Source organism: Lathamus discolor, chromosome 6, assembly GCF_037157495.1.
Source record: "Lathamus discolor isolate bLatDis1 chromosome 6, bLatDis1.hap1, whole genome shotgun sequence".
Lineage (NCBI taxonomy): Eukaryota > Metazoa > Chordata > Aves > Psittaciformes > Psittacidae > Lathamus > Lathamus discolor.
This window is the reverse complement of record NC_088889.1, coordinates 10,331,106-10,346,758: the sequence shown is the minus strand read 5'-3', so window position 1 is coordinate 10,346,758 and position 15,653 is coordinate 10,331,106. Positions and strand designations below refer to the sequence as shown.

At 38.8% G+C, this 15,653-nt stretch overlaps 1 protein-coding gene across 1 annotated transcript in view; it reads right to left on the bottom strand.

Annotated features, from left to right (window-relative positions):
* STARD9 (StAR related lipid transfer domain containing 9) overlaps positions 1 to 15,653 on the bottom strand; it is a 106,891-nt gene that overhangs the window by 22,458 nt on the left and 68,780 nt on the right. Inside the window, exons 19-22 of the mRNA XM_065682715.1 lie at positions 15,192 to 15,274; positions 13,541 to 13,644; positions 4,098 to 4,285; positions 608 to 1,076 (exon numbers count right to left, since the gene is read on the bottom strand). Coding sequence (XP_065538787.1) covers positions 608 to 1,076; positions 4,098 to 4,285; positions 13,541 to 13,644; positions 15,192 to 15,274 — 844 coding nt within the window. The remainder of the gene's footprint in view (positions 1 to 607; positions 1,077 to 4,097; positions 4,286 to 13,540; positions 13,645 to 15,191; positions 15,275 to 15,653) is intronic.

The window sequence follows — 15,653 nt, the reverse complement described above, 5'->3', positions numbered from 1 at the left end:
AGCTTGGTATTTAGTCCCCGTAGGCTCAAGCAAGCTGCAAACACTGGATTAAAATAAAGGATGGTTCTAAGTCACAGAAATACACTTAACAGAGTTCAGCTATTTTCTCCGTCCAGGACCATGCTGTGAACCCCAACTTTTTAGCATTGCTTAGAGAAGTTTATTTAGCTTGGGAAAGGCTGGCCAACTTAAAAGCCCAATCCAGAATCATCCCAGTGATACAAATATTATGAAGGGTTTGATCCTAATCAAGATAAAATGATGCAGGATTTAGTATTTACCAACAGTTTAAACAAGGTAAGAACAAGACTTAAGCCAGTTGTGGAAAGCATTCATGAAGAGGTAAAAGTGCAGAAAGGCTTGAGAGAGGTATGTAAAAACTGATAGAGACCACGCCAAAGAGCTGAGGAGGAAATGCACTGTACACATCCCAGGAAAAAGGGAAAAGCTCCTGTGTGACATACAATATAGTAAGTTCACTGATATTGCAAGTTTGGAGATTGTTTCAATAAACTGAAACGCATCCTGGAGCATAGGTGGTCATTGAAAATACCTTGAATTTAAATTACTTTTGACCATGCAGAGGAGTTGGCAAATGTTAACTTACCTGGGTACCTGGGCCAGACGCGAGTTACAGAAAGAATGCTCCCTGTGCTGCAGGGAACTCAAACCCAATGACTTCCTTCTCCTTTGCAACTGGTGATCCAAAGAGGACTGTACAGTATTTTCATTTAGGACCTGGGATTGTTTCACACACTCTTCACTGAGCCAGCAGCTAGCTTCCAGCTGCTCTAGGTTTTGCTTGGCTTCCAATAACTTCTGCTTCTTGACTATTCTTTCCAGCTGGAATTTGACCTTTTTTCGTCTTATGTTTCTTTCTGCCTTTTTTAAGGAGTATCTTCGCAAGAGCTCCAGCTGCACCAGTCTCTTCTTGTTCTGCTGCAGCAGGGAAGGGTAGATGGTACTCTGCACCTCAGCCTCTGCATACAGCTTAGTCTCTGTTTGCACTGCAAACTCCCTCTGCTGTTGCTGAAGGGCAGCCAGTCGTTTATTCTCATTTATAAGCCACTGCTGGTCTGTAAACAAAACAGTGATTGAAAGTTAAAACAACAGGAAAAACATTGTTCATTACAAGTTTGTTTCTTAATTAAATCAGCCATGAGAGCTTATTTGAGAGAATTTTTATGCATGTAGAACAGTCATGATAAACCATTAAGAGAAAAATGTTTTTTTTTCTCTAAACCCCCAGAAATTAGAGAATTGTTGCACTTTATTGATAATCAAATGCCTTTCCACTGGGATAAGGACTCAGGTAATAACTGTGAGATACAAGGAAGGCCTTGGCCGATACGGCTGAGGAGACTGGTGGATAAGACCTTGTTTATAAGAAAAAGTAGAACACATTTCAATTTTTCAAAGATTACATTCAAATGTCACCTCATTTTTTTTGCTAACCCTGGAGGCAAGACTACTTTATTTCATGCAGGGGATGTGCTTAGAGATTTTCTAGAGCATGCTGGCTTCAACCTAAGCTATGATGAACTGTAACAATCAAAAGAAACGATTATTGAGATCACCATTACCAGGTTGTGTCTGATGACTTGGACATATTCTCTTAAGGAAGCAGAGTTTGTTCATTTTTATGCTGCTAGAAAAATATACACATAAAGCTGCACAAAGCAAAGAATAAAATATCCTTAGCGAAAAAAGCAAGGTAAAAACCACAAGCAAGGTTCCTAGTAAAGACCAAATCTGTTCAAATCACTTCTGTCTTACTAGCAGAAACATTTCTTTTGGCTGGGCTTACCTTCAATCTGCAGTCCTTTACTGACTAAGCAACTTTTCATTGCATATTCAGGAGGCTAGAATTGAGAGGTATTTAAGTCTGACGTGATGAACAAGGACTACCTGCAGCTCTGCATAGCTCAGCTGCAAGAGAGATATTTTAGGCTGTGGAAGTTTCCCTAACATAAGAAATCATTAGTGCAGAGGCGCTGTCAGCATCACTTGCTTGGTGATGACTGACCTTACTAAACATACTTCATTAGTGATCCCTACCACGAGTCTCCTGTCCTGTTTATATTGGCAGCTCTCCACACAACACACACAGAAGAGGGAATTCTACCTCTGTGGTTACTCTATGAATAAAAGGGAAGCATTTTACTAATTATTTTAGTTAACTTTTCTTACTGATATTTTTAACTTGCACATACAAAGCTTTTTTTCCTCAACTCTTTATTCCCAGATCTGCCCCCTTTAGTATGTTTCTATCAAGCAGAATATTTGGCAGATAAGAGTTTCCCTGGAACAGAGCTGCAAGCCTCAAGATGCTAATTATTCTCTGCTCACAAATTTGCCTCTGCTAGGAGCTGAGACACAGAGGGTGCAGAAAAGGTAGAGAATTTTTGTGGGCTGCCAACTGATTGTATTTGTGTGGCAAGGACTACCTGCCTGGCTAAGCTTTGCATGAACACATCAAAACCAGCAGAACTAGATGGAAGCAGAGAACAAATCTACAGAGCCATGAATTAAAAATATTTGGGGGAAGTCTCCTGTGCTGTCTACAGATCCTAAGTCCATTTCTGCTGCATCACCACAACTTCCTCTTAATTCTTCATTATGGTTGGCATAATAAAAAGATAGCAGACTGCAGAAGTTTGGGTGTAAGAAGTTTCCAAAAATTTACAGTTTTCTTCTTCCAGGAACCGATGTCAGGTTTTGCCAAGCAGGAATGGTGCCTTTGCAATAGGCATACTTTGCTTACCAGGAAACTTGCATCAAATAATTCATTAAGAGACAAACTAGAGAACACTATAACCACCCAATTTCAGTGGTTGAAAACATCTCAAGGTTTAAAATGTTCTCAAATTAGACTATAAACTCGTTAAGAGGCAGCCCAACCTCACCAAGACTTCTTGCTGAATATATCCACCAGAAAGCAAAGCAGCATCTCTGGGGACCAGGAGCCACTGACACTAAAAAATACCTCCCTGAATATGCTGCAGCTTAACCTTCTGACATAGCTATTTGCATCCAAAATCTGATCACTGATCTTGTCTTTAGTACTCTTGCGTAACACTGTAGTACTTCCTAGAAATAACTCCTGTTTGAACCAAAGCATGCCTCTCTTTTTTAAAATCCAGTTTTGGCTAAAACAAATTCAGCTGCTGTGAATGCGATACAACTGATTGATCATATTTGGGGTAAATAAAACCTGCACCTTATTTTTGACCTTGATTTGTCACACTTCAGTTTCTATTTCTACCACAGAATATCTTCATACATTTTTCTCCATACTGTAAACTTTGGGGGTGTTTGGAAATACATAAAAGCCAGTGAACCTCTTCTACCCTTAAGTGTGGCTGGGATGTTAGCTCTTAACTTCAGTGTTCCACCCATTTCTCAGATATGTTTTGTTTGTTTTCCTTGTTTAAAACTCACACAGCAGCCACAGAAAAATCAGTCTGAGACATGATTTTATACCAGCGCTCTATTCTTCCTGAGAGAAATTAATTAAAGCATGTGCAAATGGTCTCTATTGTTACTGGTGACATCCTCAATGAAATGTGTAAAGAAAGTACCTCAACCACCACGCTGCTCTCCTGGAAATGCTGCTTGGTTCCTATCATCTTGTTGTTAGAGCAGTTTTTCCTGAAACCTAATGGTTGGAACTACCACAGTCCTCTCAAGTTCAATATCCCAGAGCAACTCATTGGATGAAGCACAGGTATATCACAAGAAAAATCACAACAGCAGACTTGGTCTACATGGCAGAGTTGCACTACAGATAACGAACAGAGCAAAGCTGCAGGGAGGCAGAACAGGGAACCACAGGGGAGTAGCATGCTGGTGCCAACCCCTGCAGCAGTGACCTGCAGAGCTAATCAGTGCTGCTGCTACAATGCAAAAGAGACCCTTTAGTCCTGTTAATCACAGCTTAATAACTGTTCTCAAGGGAAAGGCAATTAGAAAACTACTAATAAGCCGTAATTAAGTTCTACCCATGATATAAGGCATAACTAGGACAAAAACATCAAGAGGATGAAGGAACTCAGTAATGAAATGGAAGGAATAGAGAGGAAGAGGCAGGTACCCACTTTCTTGGATTTGCTGGTTGATTAGTGCTTGGTCATTTTCTAGTTCCCTCTCTGCTTTGATCTGTCCTCTCAGGATCTGCTGCTTTAAATCCTCAACATAGAGCTGCTGCCGTTGAATTTGTTTTCTGTGTAAAGCTTCCTGGTCTCTCAATTTCTGCTTGTATTCTTCATGCACAGCATCTATTTCTCTGTTGGAAGAAATGTTGATGGTGAATTTAAACTAGAAAGAAATATGAAACATTTGTAATAAAACAGGTCACCTTACTACAGAAAGACAACATGGAAGATATTGTTCTGTTCAATAAAGGTGCAGTATGAAAAAAAACTCGAGATGGCAAAGTAGCTGTGAATACGCATGTCACAGCAGCTACAATCCTGTGTCACTAATGTCAGCAAACGTGAAAGCTCTTGTGGTGATGCAGAAAATTCCATCACCAGAAAGATAATAGCAAACAGACTTTTAAAAATACTGTCACTTTTCATTTTACTTCAGATTTTCAAAAGAGTAAATTTTGAGAGAGAGGAGGGCTTTAATGTGTTATAAAATGTGATAACCACTCTACAGGACATTTATTATCTAAGTACTTCAAAGTGCTTTACAGAAATGACAAACATTCTCTGTTTTCAGATCAAAAAACCCCAGCCTAGAAAGGGTTACAGGCATTGTTGAGATTACACTGACAGTCTCTGGCAGTACCAAGGAAAGAACCTGATCACACCATTCTCTGTTGGATGCAGCAACTATATTAGGTTACTGCTTCTATATTTGGAGCAGAATTGTGATAAATGACTAACTTGTGAAAAACTGCCTTACATCCCCTCCAAGATGTTTGATTCCTGACTGTATGCCAAAATTTTACACACACACGTACACACACAGAGTAACAACCAAAACAGTATTAATTCTTACCATAATCCATGATAACATTCAAAATACATTAACCCTCTGAAAGGAAACTATATTCTACCTGTCCACACATTATCATCAGAAATTCTTAAAGTTATTTGATTTCTAAAGGTGATATATGATCTCTGCCTGTTATTTTGTATCTAAACAAAACATTACATACAATCTCAGAAAATCAAATTTTTAAATCTTGAAGAAAAATTGCATATTTTTACTAATGAAGTAAATTATATACTTATTATAATGATGTATTTATTGTACTTTTAAAGAGAGCAGAGGTGCCAAAACACTAAAAAGATCCTGAAGGTCAAAAGAAAACAAAACCATAATTTTGAGGGAAATTCTGTTTGGAAACATCATATTGTTTGTAAAATCATTACCAAGACAAGGTCACCTGCATGAAAAGAGCATTTGACCTTTGCTACATAGGAATTAATTTGACATCTCTATTTAGAATCGCAAGCATGTGTTCAAAGCAACCATTTCCACAGCAACAACTTTGATTCTACGTGCTAGATTAGCAGACAAAACAGATGAAATAAGCAGCTGAAGTCTGCATATCTTCTGGAGCACCTTTACATGGAACATACATTTCACTTGCTTCAGAAGCAATGGGAAAGCCTCACTACATTAACACCTTAAAATTATAAATAATTTACAATATTACTGTGACTCTTCAGTCACCTGAGGAAAACACAATTTAATGTTTATGTAAATGTAATGCTGGTGAGAATAACTGAAAAGGAACATCTGTTCAATTGTCTGGCATGGTGCAAACAGAGTACAAACTTAGCTACTGTCATCTGCTAAATGGTTTGTGTCTGTTTGGGGCTCACAAGAACAAATTAAAAAGAATAGGCAGCTCCAAGAACCATTTGTCCTTGGCTTGACTACAAAGATGCCAGCATTCTGTGATTTGTAATTTTTTCCTCTCAGATAAACTTTAATTGATCCACAGGAAATAGGAGCGGGATGCTTCATTTCTTATTCAGCTGAAGTAGGTTTCAAATGACCTTTCACTGCAGTACTGAAATGCTTGTATGGCCATTACAAATCTCCAGCTGTTCAGGTATTTGTAACGCTACCAACTACTAGGGGACAAACTCAGAGGTTAAAGCTAACTAAAGTTAACTAAAGAAGAATCGCTTTTCCAACATAGTATTAAATTTGGAGGATCCTGTTTAGGAAAAGCTTCCATGGTTTCAATGATAACTTTAATGGAGGCTTTTCCTGAATGTGCCTTCCATGTTATCTTCCATATTTTCCAAGGGAAGTGTAACGGAGCAGCCATTTAACCTGGAGATTAAAGTATGGATCGGAGAGACAAAAGGTCTCTGATTTTGCAGCAGTTATATCACCTCTGTGCTTTCATACATGCTTAGACTGCAAGGTCTTCAGGGCAAGCACTGCCTCTGGGTGCCCATGCACTAAACTTAACAGAGCCTTTCTGTCAGCTGAGGCCTCTTCTTGCTGATATATTAAAACTAATAAACCTTAACAGCAACTGTAATTGTTATGTCTCTGTGCACATTCTGATGATGGGGTAGTCTTTAACCTGTTTTGCTAACAGACTTATGAAAGCTTTGATTGCTGCGGTGGCACGAAAGTTGAAAAATGTAAGCCTAAATTTGTTACTGGACAATTGTGTGACCTTGGGCAAGTCACTGAGTTTGAAACATGAGAGAAAGAAGCAAAGTTTGTTAATCCAAAAGGAATGATGAGGAGCCATTAACTTTATCAAATATCAGAAAGTCAAGTATCAGAAAAGCTGATTGCATCCATTTATCATTATTAGCGCCATTCTGTATGAGATGGAGGAAATTAAGTAAATCATTGCCAATAAGGCTTGAAAAGCAGAGGATGATAGCAAAACAAGACAAAGAATTCCCATTCTGCAACTCTTTACTAAAATAAGATGAAATTCCTCCTACAGAATGTCTCATATTCTTCCTAACCATGAATTACATCTCTCAGCCATCATTTTCATAAAATCAACCTACCAGAGTTCAAACTATTTACAAATCGAAATCCAAAACATTTAAGTATATGAAACAACTTAGTGTTGCATTTCAATCCAAAGACCTCATAATGTTTGCAGAGGTACTTAGACAGCATCTGTTTACAGCTGGGAGAGGGTCACGAGCTCTTTCCATACTTTCCAACCATACAGATGCCAACTCAACCCCTCCCATATAATAAAGTATCAGAGAATAATGGAAATTATGCGATAATAATAATAATGCAAGAATAATGCAAACAATGCAAATGGAAGCGTGGTGTTTGCTGTTCTCAGCAGCACTAGTGTATTCCCTCATGTGTGTGGTAATGGCTTTTGCTGAACTAACATGAAACTGTAAGATCATTTCCAAAAGGCATGTGTGTTTGCACACAGAGCAGTGTAGGATGCAGTCCAAACTGATGTTATTAATCATAGCTCCATACTACGACTACACCCCCAAAAAGGCAGGGTAAAGAGGCATGCTCATACTTCACTTAAAGCCTTGAAAAAACAAACTCAGCACAGAAACTGCTTTTGTTCTGGTGATTGGCACAATTCTCTCTCTCTAAGGTTAAAGTTTCTTTAATAAAATACTGTTGCTGAAGGTATACAGACAAATTGCTGTTCTGCTGCTATTTCAGCACCTCTCTGCTTCATCTCCCACTTTTTTAATGGTACAACCCAAAAACCAGGCAGGGCAGTAAAGGCAGATCCGAAAACGGAGATGGAACATTAACAGCTTTTTAAGAAGTTGCTTCTTAAAGATGGCTTTCTCAAGCAGAACAGAAAGACAATGAAAATTCAAGCCACTTACATAATACAGGTATGCCAGAAGATGTTTTTCCTCTGACTGTGAAACTAGTGACTGTGAGAGCAAAATTACTGGCTGGTTTAGGTTTCAGATACAGATCTGTCTGTCAGAGCTGAAACCAAGAACATGAAGTAGGAATACTCTCTTTCTACCTTCAAACATGCTATGTCATATCAACACACTCTTGCTGGTTTGTGGAAATAACACAAGAAAACAAACTAAAAACCAAAAATGAGGTGACAGTGGCCCAGAAAGGAAATAACAGACTCCCACACACTTCATAGCTAAATTATCTGATAGACAATCCAAACAATCAGCTTTTAGAATACAAGCTTGAATGATCAAACTCAAAATAAATATCAGTGCAGTTAACCTAAGAATTCAGCCTTATTCTGTAACAGGTACATGAGATGACTCATTTCTTTAATCTAAAACACTTTAAATCAGATATACTGTTAAATTTAGACTTGAAACACAGGAAGAGTACGAGATATAGGAATCAAGCACAGACTAATAGCAGAACTACTGCTTGTATTCTTGCCTTCCCACATAAGCAATCTATATTCAGTCCAGTTCTAGCAGGAAATAATATAACCTCAGGACAAATGTAAGACAAACAGCTTCATTTCTGTAGGTATCGAGACATACATAAAATCTTGATTTCATGGGACCGGCACACTCTGTATACAGCATATTAAAATAAAACAAACCAAACCCAACACTTCATAGAATTTCATAAAAGCATGCAGATTTCTAGGTGTACCGAATGGAGCAAGAATTGTCAACAGTTACCCCTCCTCCGAGTAAACATTTAAAAGCAGCAAGTAAAATTACAGCAAGAGAAACATACAAACCTTAAACTAAAGATAATCACAAATTACTGAGAAAAATTTCATATTATACCAGTGCTGCTGGATTGCTTTTCCATCTCATCGTTTTCTCCACAAAGTCTGCATGATGCACACTAAATGAGCCGTCTGTAAATCCACGTTTTTTTCCAGCTTGTGTTGTTGTCAGCTCTACGGAATTCTATTGTGCAATTCTCCTCCCCTCTTCCCCAAACACTTCTGCTGATGCAGAGGCTGGCGGCTGCTACAGCATAATGCAGTTTTCAGTAACTACGGCAGCGATAGCTCTGTGGTGAGGCTGAATGCCTTCTGCAACAAAGTCCTAAGGCTCAAATTCACTTCACTCAAGTGAAAATGAAAATAAGCTCTTTTGGCAAAAGCTGTAATCTGTCAATTTTCCCAAAGAAAGTACCAGCCAAGTCAGCATCGCTGTCTTTCTCTTTGCCTAGTATTCAAGTCCCATTTTTCTTTTACAAATGATTTTTTCCAGGGGAAGAAGAGTTACTAACAAAGCAGAAAAAAATATGTTGGTAAAGCATTTTGCATCCTTGCAAATCCCAGCACCGAGAGCAATCCCAAGTCAGGGTTGCAAGGCTATCCACTGATACACATCTACACCTGCATCATCCTCCCCCTCCACCCGTGTCCAATCCGAGCCCTTCCCACAGGGCCTCAGAGCATCACACGCAGACGCACAGGATTGTACATCTGCTTCTGCCTAGCACAGAGGCTGAAACCTCTCCCTCCTCCTTCCTAAAGCAAAGGGAAGAATGATAAAGGAGATACGAAGACCTTGATTATCACTTCCCCCAGCTTCCTGAAGCAAGGCCACTCACACAATTCAAAGCAAAAGCTGGGGGGTGTCAGGCAGGAGATGGGAACCAAAAATCAGTTCCTGCAGCCAGCAGAGTCAGAAACCTTTGGAAATAAGGGGCCTTCGGAAAGGTGCATACAGCGTAATCCCCTTCATGGAAGCTACCATCAGGTGAAGTATAATTTCCCTTTCTGATTAGCTGGCTTGCTTACAGAAAAAGCACACCTGTGCAATTTTTAATATTGTGGGTGTTTTTTTTTAGCCTTTGCATGCAACACCTCTTTTCCTTTGCCTAAGCCCCCAAAATAACAATCAGGCAATGGTTTATCTAAGGCAACACTTCAAATACACTTCTAAACCAGACCTCTTTTTGGCAAGGAGTCACAGAGACAAGACACAGCCACACGCTCCAGTAAAGGTCACTGCTGCCTTGCTAAGTGCCAGTTCAGCTGGAACTACAATCTGTCACAGGTTTTCCCCTTATGTTTGCAGTTATACATAGAATCTGTCAGTTCCCTTGCTAACCCACCATACGTGATTCTGCTGCTAAGTTGTAAAGTTGCTGTGACAAAGTGAATTTCTCTGTGAAATCAAATACTCAAGAGATCTTTTAAGAAAAGCAAAAGATTAAATTATATTTGTAGAGCACTTCGAAATTATTAAATGAAAGCTGTTAGTAAGAATTCAGAGCCTTAGTTTTACAAATACTAGCTGGACATGATATCTACAATACATTAGAATGATAACTGTGTCATGTTCTCCAGCATCAGATGCCATATCTATGGATACTGTTTTCTTTCCAGTTTGCCAGAATTTCACACATTCTTAGAAGACATTTTTCTTTCTGATTTAACAATGTTGGTATTTTCAAGGAAAGAGAGTTTAAAGATATTCCAAGCACATAAAATTAATTCAGTGTATTGCTATACCATAGGACTCTAACGGAACTCCTGTGGTTTAGGTTTTTTTCCAAACCAGTAAGAGAACAAAATCAGGGTTTATGTTTACATGCAGTACCATATTAAGGCAATGAAAGGAGCAAGAACTTAGTTACCTGCTTATTTGTGGTAATGCTGTCATATGATGATTGATGCCAGTCACAAGCCTTCTGTGTTTGCTGGCTGGCAACACATATCAGAAGTTTGAAGTGCTGGGGCTCTTCTGAGCAGGGTGTATGAACAAGCAGCCAAGTAAGAGTGCAACAAATCACACCCATTTCAAGCAACATTTCAGGCCTAAAGTTTTAATACTTGGATGCAATGGCAGAATTTTGTTTTCTCTCTCATTTCTCAAAATATTTCAACATAAAAATAGAGGTTGAACTGATAATTCAACCCATGAAATGCAGACAAGAAAAATGTCGTCATACTGACAGCATCAGAGATAAGACTGGAAGTAATTATTACCATAATATATATGTTCATACGTTCAAAAATAATAAATTCAGAAGAAAGCAAGGTACCATCAGTTCCTGATTAAAAAGTAATTAAACCCATGAAAACTCAACAATTCCTGAATTGTTTTTGTGTGTGATTGCTATGTTTCTTTGCGTGAATGAACGATGTTTTGTGCTAGGACTTCTTTTCAGACTCTTCCATAAAGCCATTTTTTCCCAACAGAAGAGAGCCCAATTTATCCATGGAATTTTCAATATACTAATGGGTATTCACACTACCTACTACTGACATGGATTTTAATACATATTAGGGTTCTTATATATTGTAAATTGATGGCAGCTTCAGCATAAACCCCTGTATAGACATGGCTTCGAAATTATGGCTACACATGCAACAAAGGTACAAACCATTTAGACAAATTCAAGCATGAACAAAGAATACTGTTGCAGAGATTTGCCTATAACTCAAGTTGCATGTACAGATTCTTGTGTCAATACGATAAAAATCAGATTAAAGCTTGATGCCTAGTTTGCATCTCCTCTGGAGTAAATCACTGTAGCACAGGAGAAAGACAAAGCTGGGGTCAAAAAATTCAGCACGTTAGAGACTCATCAATATTGTTATCTTAGTTCTGGAGAGCATTTATTTTCTTTACAGCTTCTAAATTGTTGACTGTAAAAATAAAAATATGACATCATAAAGATGTTTAAAAAGAAGGCAAGAAAACCCCGCTGAAGCCTGTTATATGCAGAGATGTTACTGTAATTTTTAAGAGGAATATTCCAAGATGCAGACTGCTATCAGCTGGGAGAGCATCAAGAACTATCAAGTGAGAGGGGGGAGAGAAAAGGACACACCCACATGCACAGAGCTTGACATGTTCTTATATTTTCCTCTAAGCATCTCTTTCTTAAAAACACAGGGCCTGCACTAAGTGAGCTTTTTATTGATGAGCAAATAAGCACTGTCTCTAGTCCACTTTGTCCTGTATTACTGTTTGTGAAGTACCTGAAACACAACTTTCCGCACCTGACATTGACTTTTCTTCATGAAAGCTGGACATTTGAGAGACCATATATATAATTTTATTCTCATATTATAAATCTTAATCTAGATGCCTCAGTCATAGCCCCCTCCCTGAGAAAACTATGTGTCTTGACAGAAACACAGGCTTACTGGTTACTGTAAAGGAAGGCTGAGTGGATCAATTAAGTTTACCTTTGCCAAAAAAACTATTCAAGAGAAATAAACAGAAGACCAGTGGATTATGTAAGGTGAAACACGTCTAATGTTAGATACAGTTTATAGCTTATTCTTTTGAGTCATAGACATTGATAAAAATCAAGTGAATGCAATACCATAAAGGCTTTTCATTTTCACTGACGTAACCATTTGAAACACTAGGTAATGTGTTTCAATTATGTTAATTCAATTCAATAATGTTAAACAATGCTACAAATGATTAAAAAACAGATCAACACCAAAAAAACTACTCTCTGAACATAGTCTGAAAAAATCAGAAGCATTCTGCTGCTTTGTGAGGTTAAAAATGGGAATAACAAATGCAGTTCTGTGTGTCGTGGTTTAAACCCAACCACAAACCTCGTTCACTCTCTCCCCCCCCTTCTTGCCCTCCCCCTGCTCCTGGAGGGACGGAGAGGAGAATTGAAAAGAATGCAATTCCCACGGGTTGAGATAAGAACAGTTTAGTAACTAAGGTATAACACAAATCACTGCTGCTACCACCAATTAATAATAATGCTAAAGGAAATAACAAGGGAAGAGACTACAACACCTCAGCACCAGCCAACAGATAACTCGCCCCACTCCCCCCAGCCGAGCACTGACCAATACCTTGTCCAACCCTGCAGTCCCCGCCCTTCCGGGGTAACTCTCGGTTACAACCTGGGCATGACGTGCTGTGGTATGGAATACCTCTTTGGTCAGTTTGGGTCAGGTGTCCTGTCTCTGCTTCCTCCCTACCTCCCCTCCTCCCTGGCAGAGCATGAGGCTCAGAAAGTCCTTGGCCAGACCAAACATTTGAGCAGCAACTAAAAACATCAGTGTTATCAGCACTGTTCCCAGGCCAAAAGATCAAAACACAGCACTGCACTAGCTCCTAAGAAGGAGAAAAATGACTGCTACTGCTGAACCCAGGACACTGTGCTATACTGTTCACAATGGTTTGGGATTTCTGGAGGTTTTTCCAGGGCCATCAATAAAGTACCGTGACAAAAGCTTCACCTCTGATGGTTACACACATATAAAGAGCAACTTGATATCTACTTCTGAAGGTCATTAGAAAAAGTCTTATTTTTAAATTTTTCATAATTTTTACAAAGAAAGCAACAGCAGTGATGGGTAGAATGTACCTCAGTAATGAAACGAAAAGAAAATAATTTTGTATCAAAAGGTATCACTGCAGCAAATCAAAAGCAAATGCAGAGATTAGATACATTAAAGAGGACACACAGAAACACACTACTCAACTTGGAAGGCAATCCACTTGATCAGAATTACGGCACTGGCACTTGTATTTGATCACTTGAAAATATGATGGCACCTATTCTAGACACAACATAGTTTTTTCTGGACCAAGCCCTGGTTTCAGACATATTCATTTTCATAGCACGTTAGAAACTATTTGTCAGTTTGTTTTAAACTTACTTGTCAAGAGAGGAAAGGACATAGTGAGGAGAATGTATGCAACTTCCATCCAAGTTGAGCCAGTCCAAAGCTCCACAACTCAGAATGGGTGGGGCCTCATTAATCTACAACACACAACATAAGAACAGGAAGAAAAAAAAAATCACAGCAACCCAGAAACTTCCAAGTTAACATTAATACCGCCATTGCCAACTCATGTGTGCAATGCTGCATAATACCTCCCATGTGAGTTTATAATCTCACACTTCTGCTAAGTATTTGTTACTGGGTACACCTCTTCTTGTAGCTCTGTTTTAATGTACTGCATGCTTCATTAATTAAGAAATTAAGAATCAAAATAAACAGAAGTTAAGCTCCTTAAGTACAGAAGAGAGTACAAAAGACAGTAAAAGTGTAAAATGTTACTATATGAAAGTCAATTTTAAAAGGTATATTCTTACTAATAGAGATTGGCAGTATGGTTATGTCCTAAACCAGAAAACTTAAATTCATTAAGTTAGCTTTTTTAGTTACATATGCCATTCATTATAAGAATAATCTAATTTTTTAATTACAAAACCATATTGAACTGACCAAATTATACCTTCCAGTAGTGAGCTCCTGAGATTATCATATCCAGAAATACTTTATCTATTTCTGAAGCATGTAACAATTAAGTGCTTTTAAAGTCAACAATACTCCAGTGCTTAATCCCATATATTTTCCTTTACTTCTAGCATACATCATTCAGGATGGTGAAATGACAGAAGATAATTCAGAAAACTATCAAATGTAGAAAGATTCTTAATCGGTCTTTTTAATGCGTCATTCTGCCTGTCTGTTTCAATGACTTTCTGTAGTCACAACTAGAAATAGGAAACACTAAATTATTCAAGGGATCTGCATCATCTTTTGCTAAGCACATCTGAAAGAAGTGCTAGTGTCCTCCCACAAAAGGTTTAGCGTCATTACAGACCATCTCCTCCCCCTCTACTCAGCCTTGGTGAGGCCGCATCTGGAATATTGCGTCCAGTTCTGGGCCCCTCTGTTCAAGAAGGACAGGGAATTGCTTGAAGGAGTCCAGCGCAGAGCCACAAAGATGATTAAGGGAGTGGAACATCTCCCTTATGAGGAGAGGCTGAGGGAGCTGGGTCTCTTTAGCTTGCAAAAGAGGAGACTGAGGGGTGACCTCATCAATGTTTACAAATATGTGAAGGGTAGGTGTCAGGATGATGGAGCTAGGCTTTTTTCAGTGATATCCAGTGATAGGACAAGGGGCAATGGGTGTAAACTGGAACATAGGAAGTTCCACGTTAACATCAGGAAGAACTTCTTTACTGTAAGAGTGACAGAGCACTGGAACAGGCTGCCCAGGGGGGTTGTGGAGTCTCCTACACTGGAGATATTCAAGGCCCGCCTGGACAAGTTCCTGTGTGATGTACTGTAGGTTACCCTGCTCTTGCAGGGGGGTTGGACTAGATGATCTTTTTAGGTCCCTTCCAACCCTTGGGATTCTGTGATTCTGTGATTCTGTGATCAGGTGGAGGAAATGAAGCAAGTGAATACGATGATGAGAAGAAATATTACCTGCATCAGGCTTGCTTTTAAGAGGGAAAATAACCAGAAAAGACAAGGAAGAATTAGGAGAGAAAAATGCAGGTTTAGAACTTACGGATCTTCTTTGTCTTAAGATAGCAGCTTCTGCTGGGTGATTGAATCTAAACTTATGAGACTTGCCAAGGACAACAAGGGCCCCTGTGAAAAAAGTAATTAGAAAACTTCAGAAACATAATTCATGAGGCAGTTGGTCCCTAGGTTGTCAGCAGTTTCTAAACTCCAGTATACAGATTATAGCACATACAGACTACCGCAGAATTTGTCACTGTGGAACAGCAGTTATTCTGTAAATAGCATCCAAGCAAACTTATGTTGGAGATCTCTGCAAACTCAATATAACAGTGAATTCCCTGTTCAATTTAAAGACTGTCATGACTTCATACCAAAAACTTAACCAGCCCACTGCTGGAAACTTGTTTGTACACTGTCTTTTTAAGAATCCAGATCATGCAAGTTCCCAGAAACTCGATATATTTCCTATTTTCTTTGAAACAACCTGAAAGCATGGGAGCCTGAT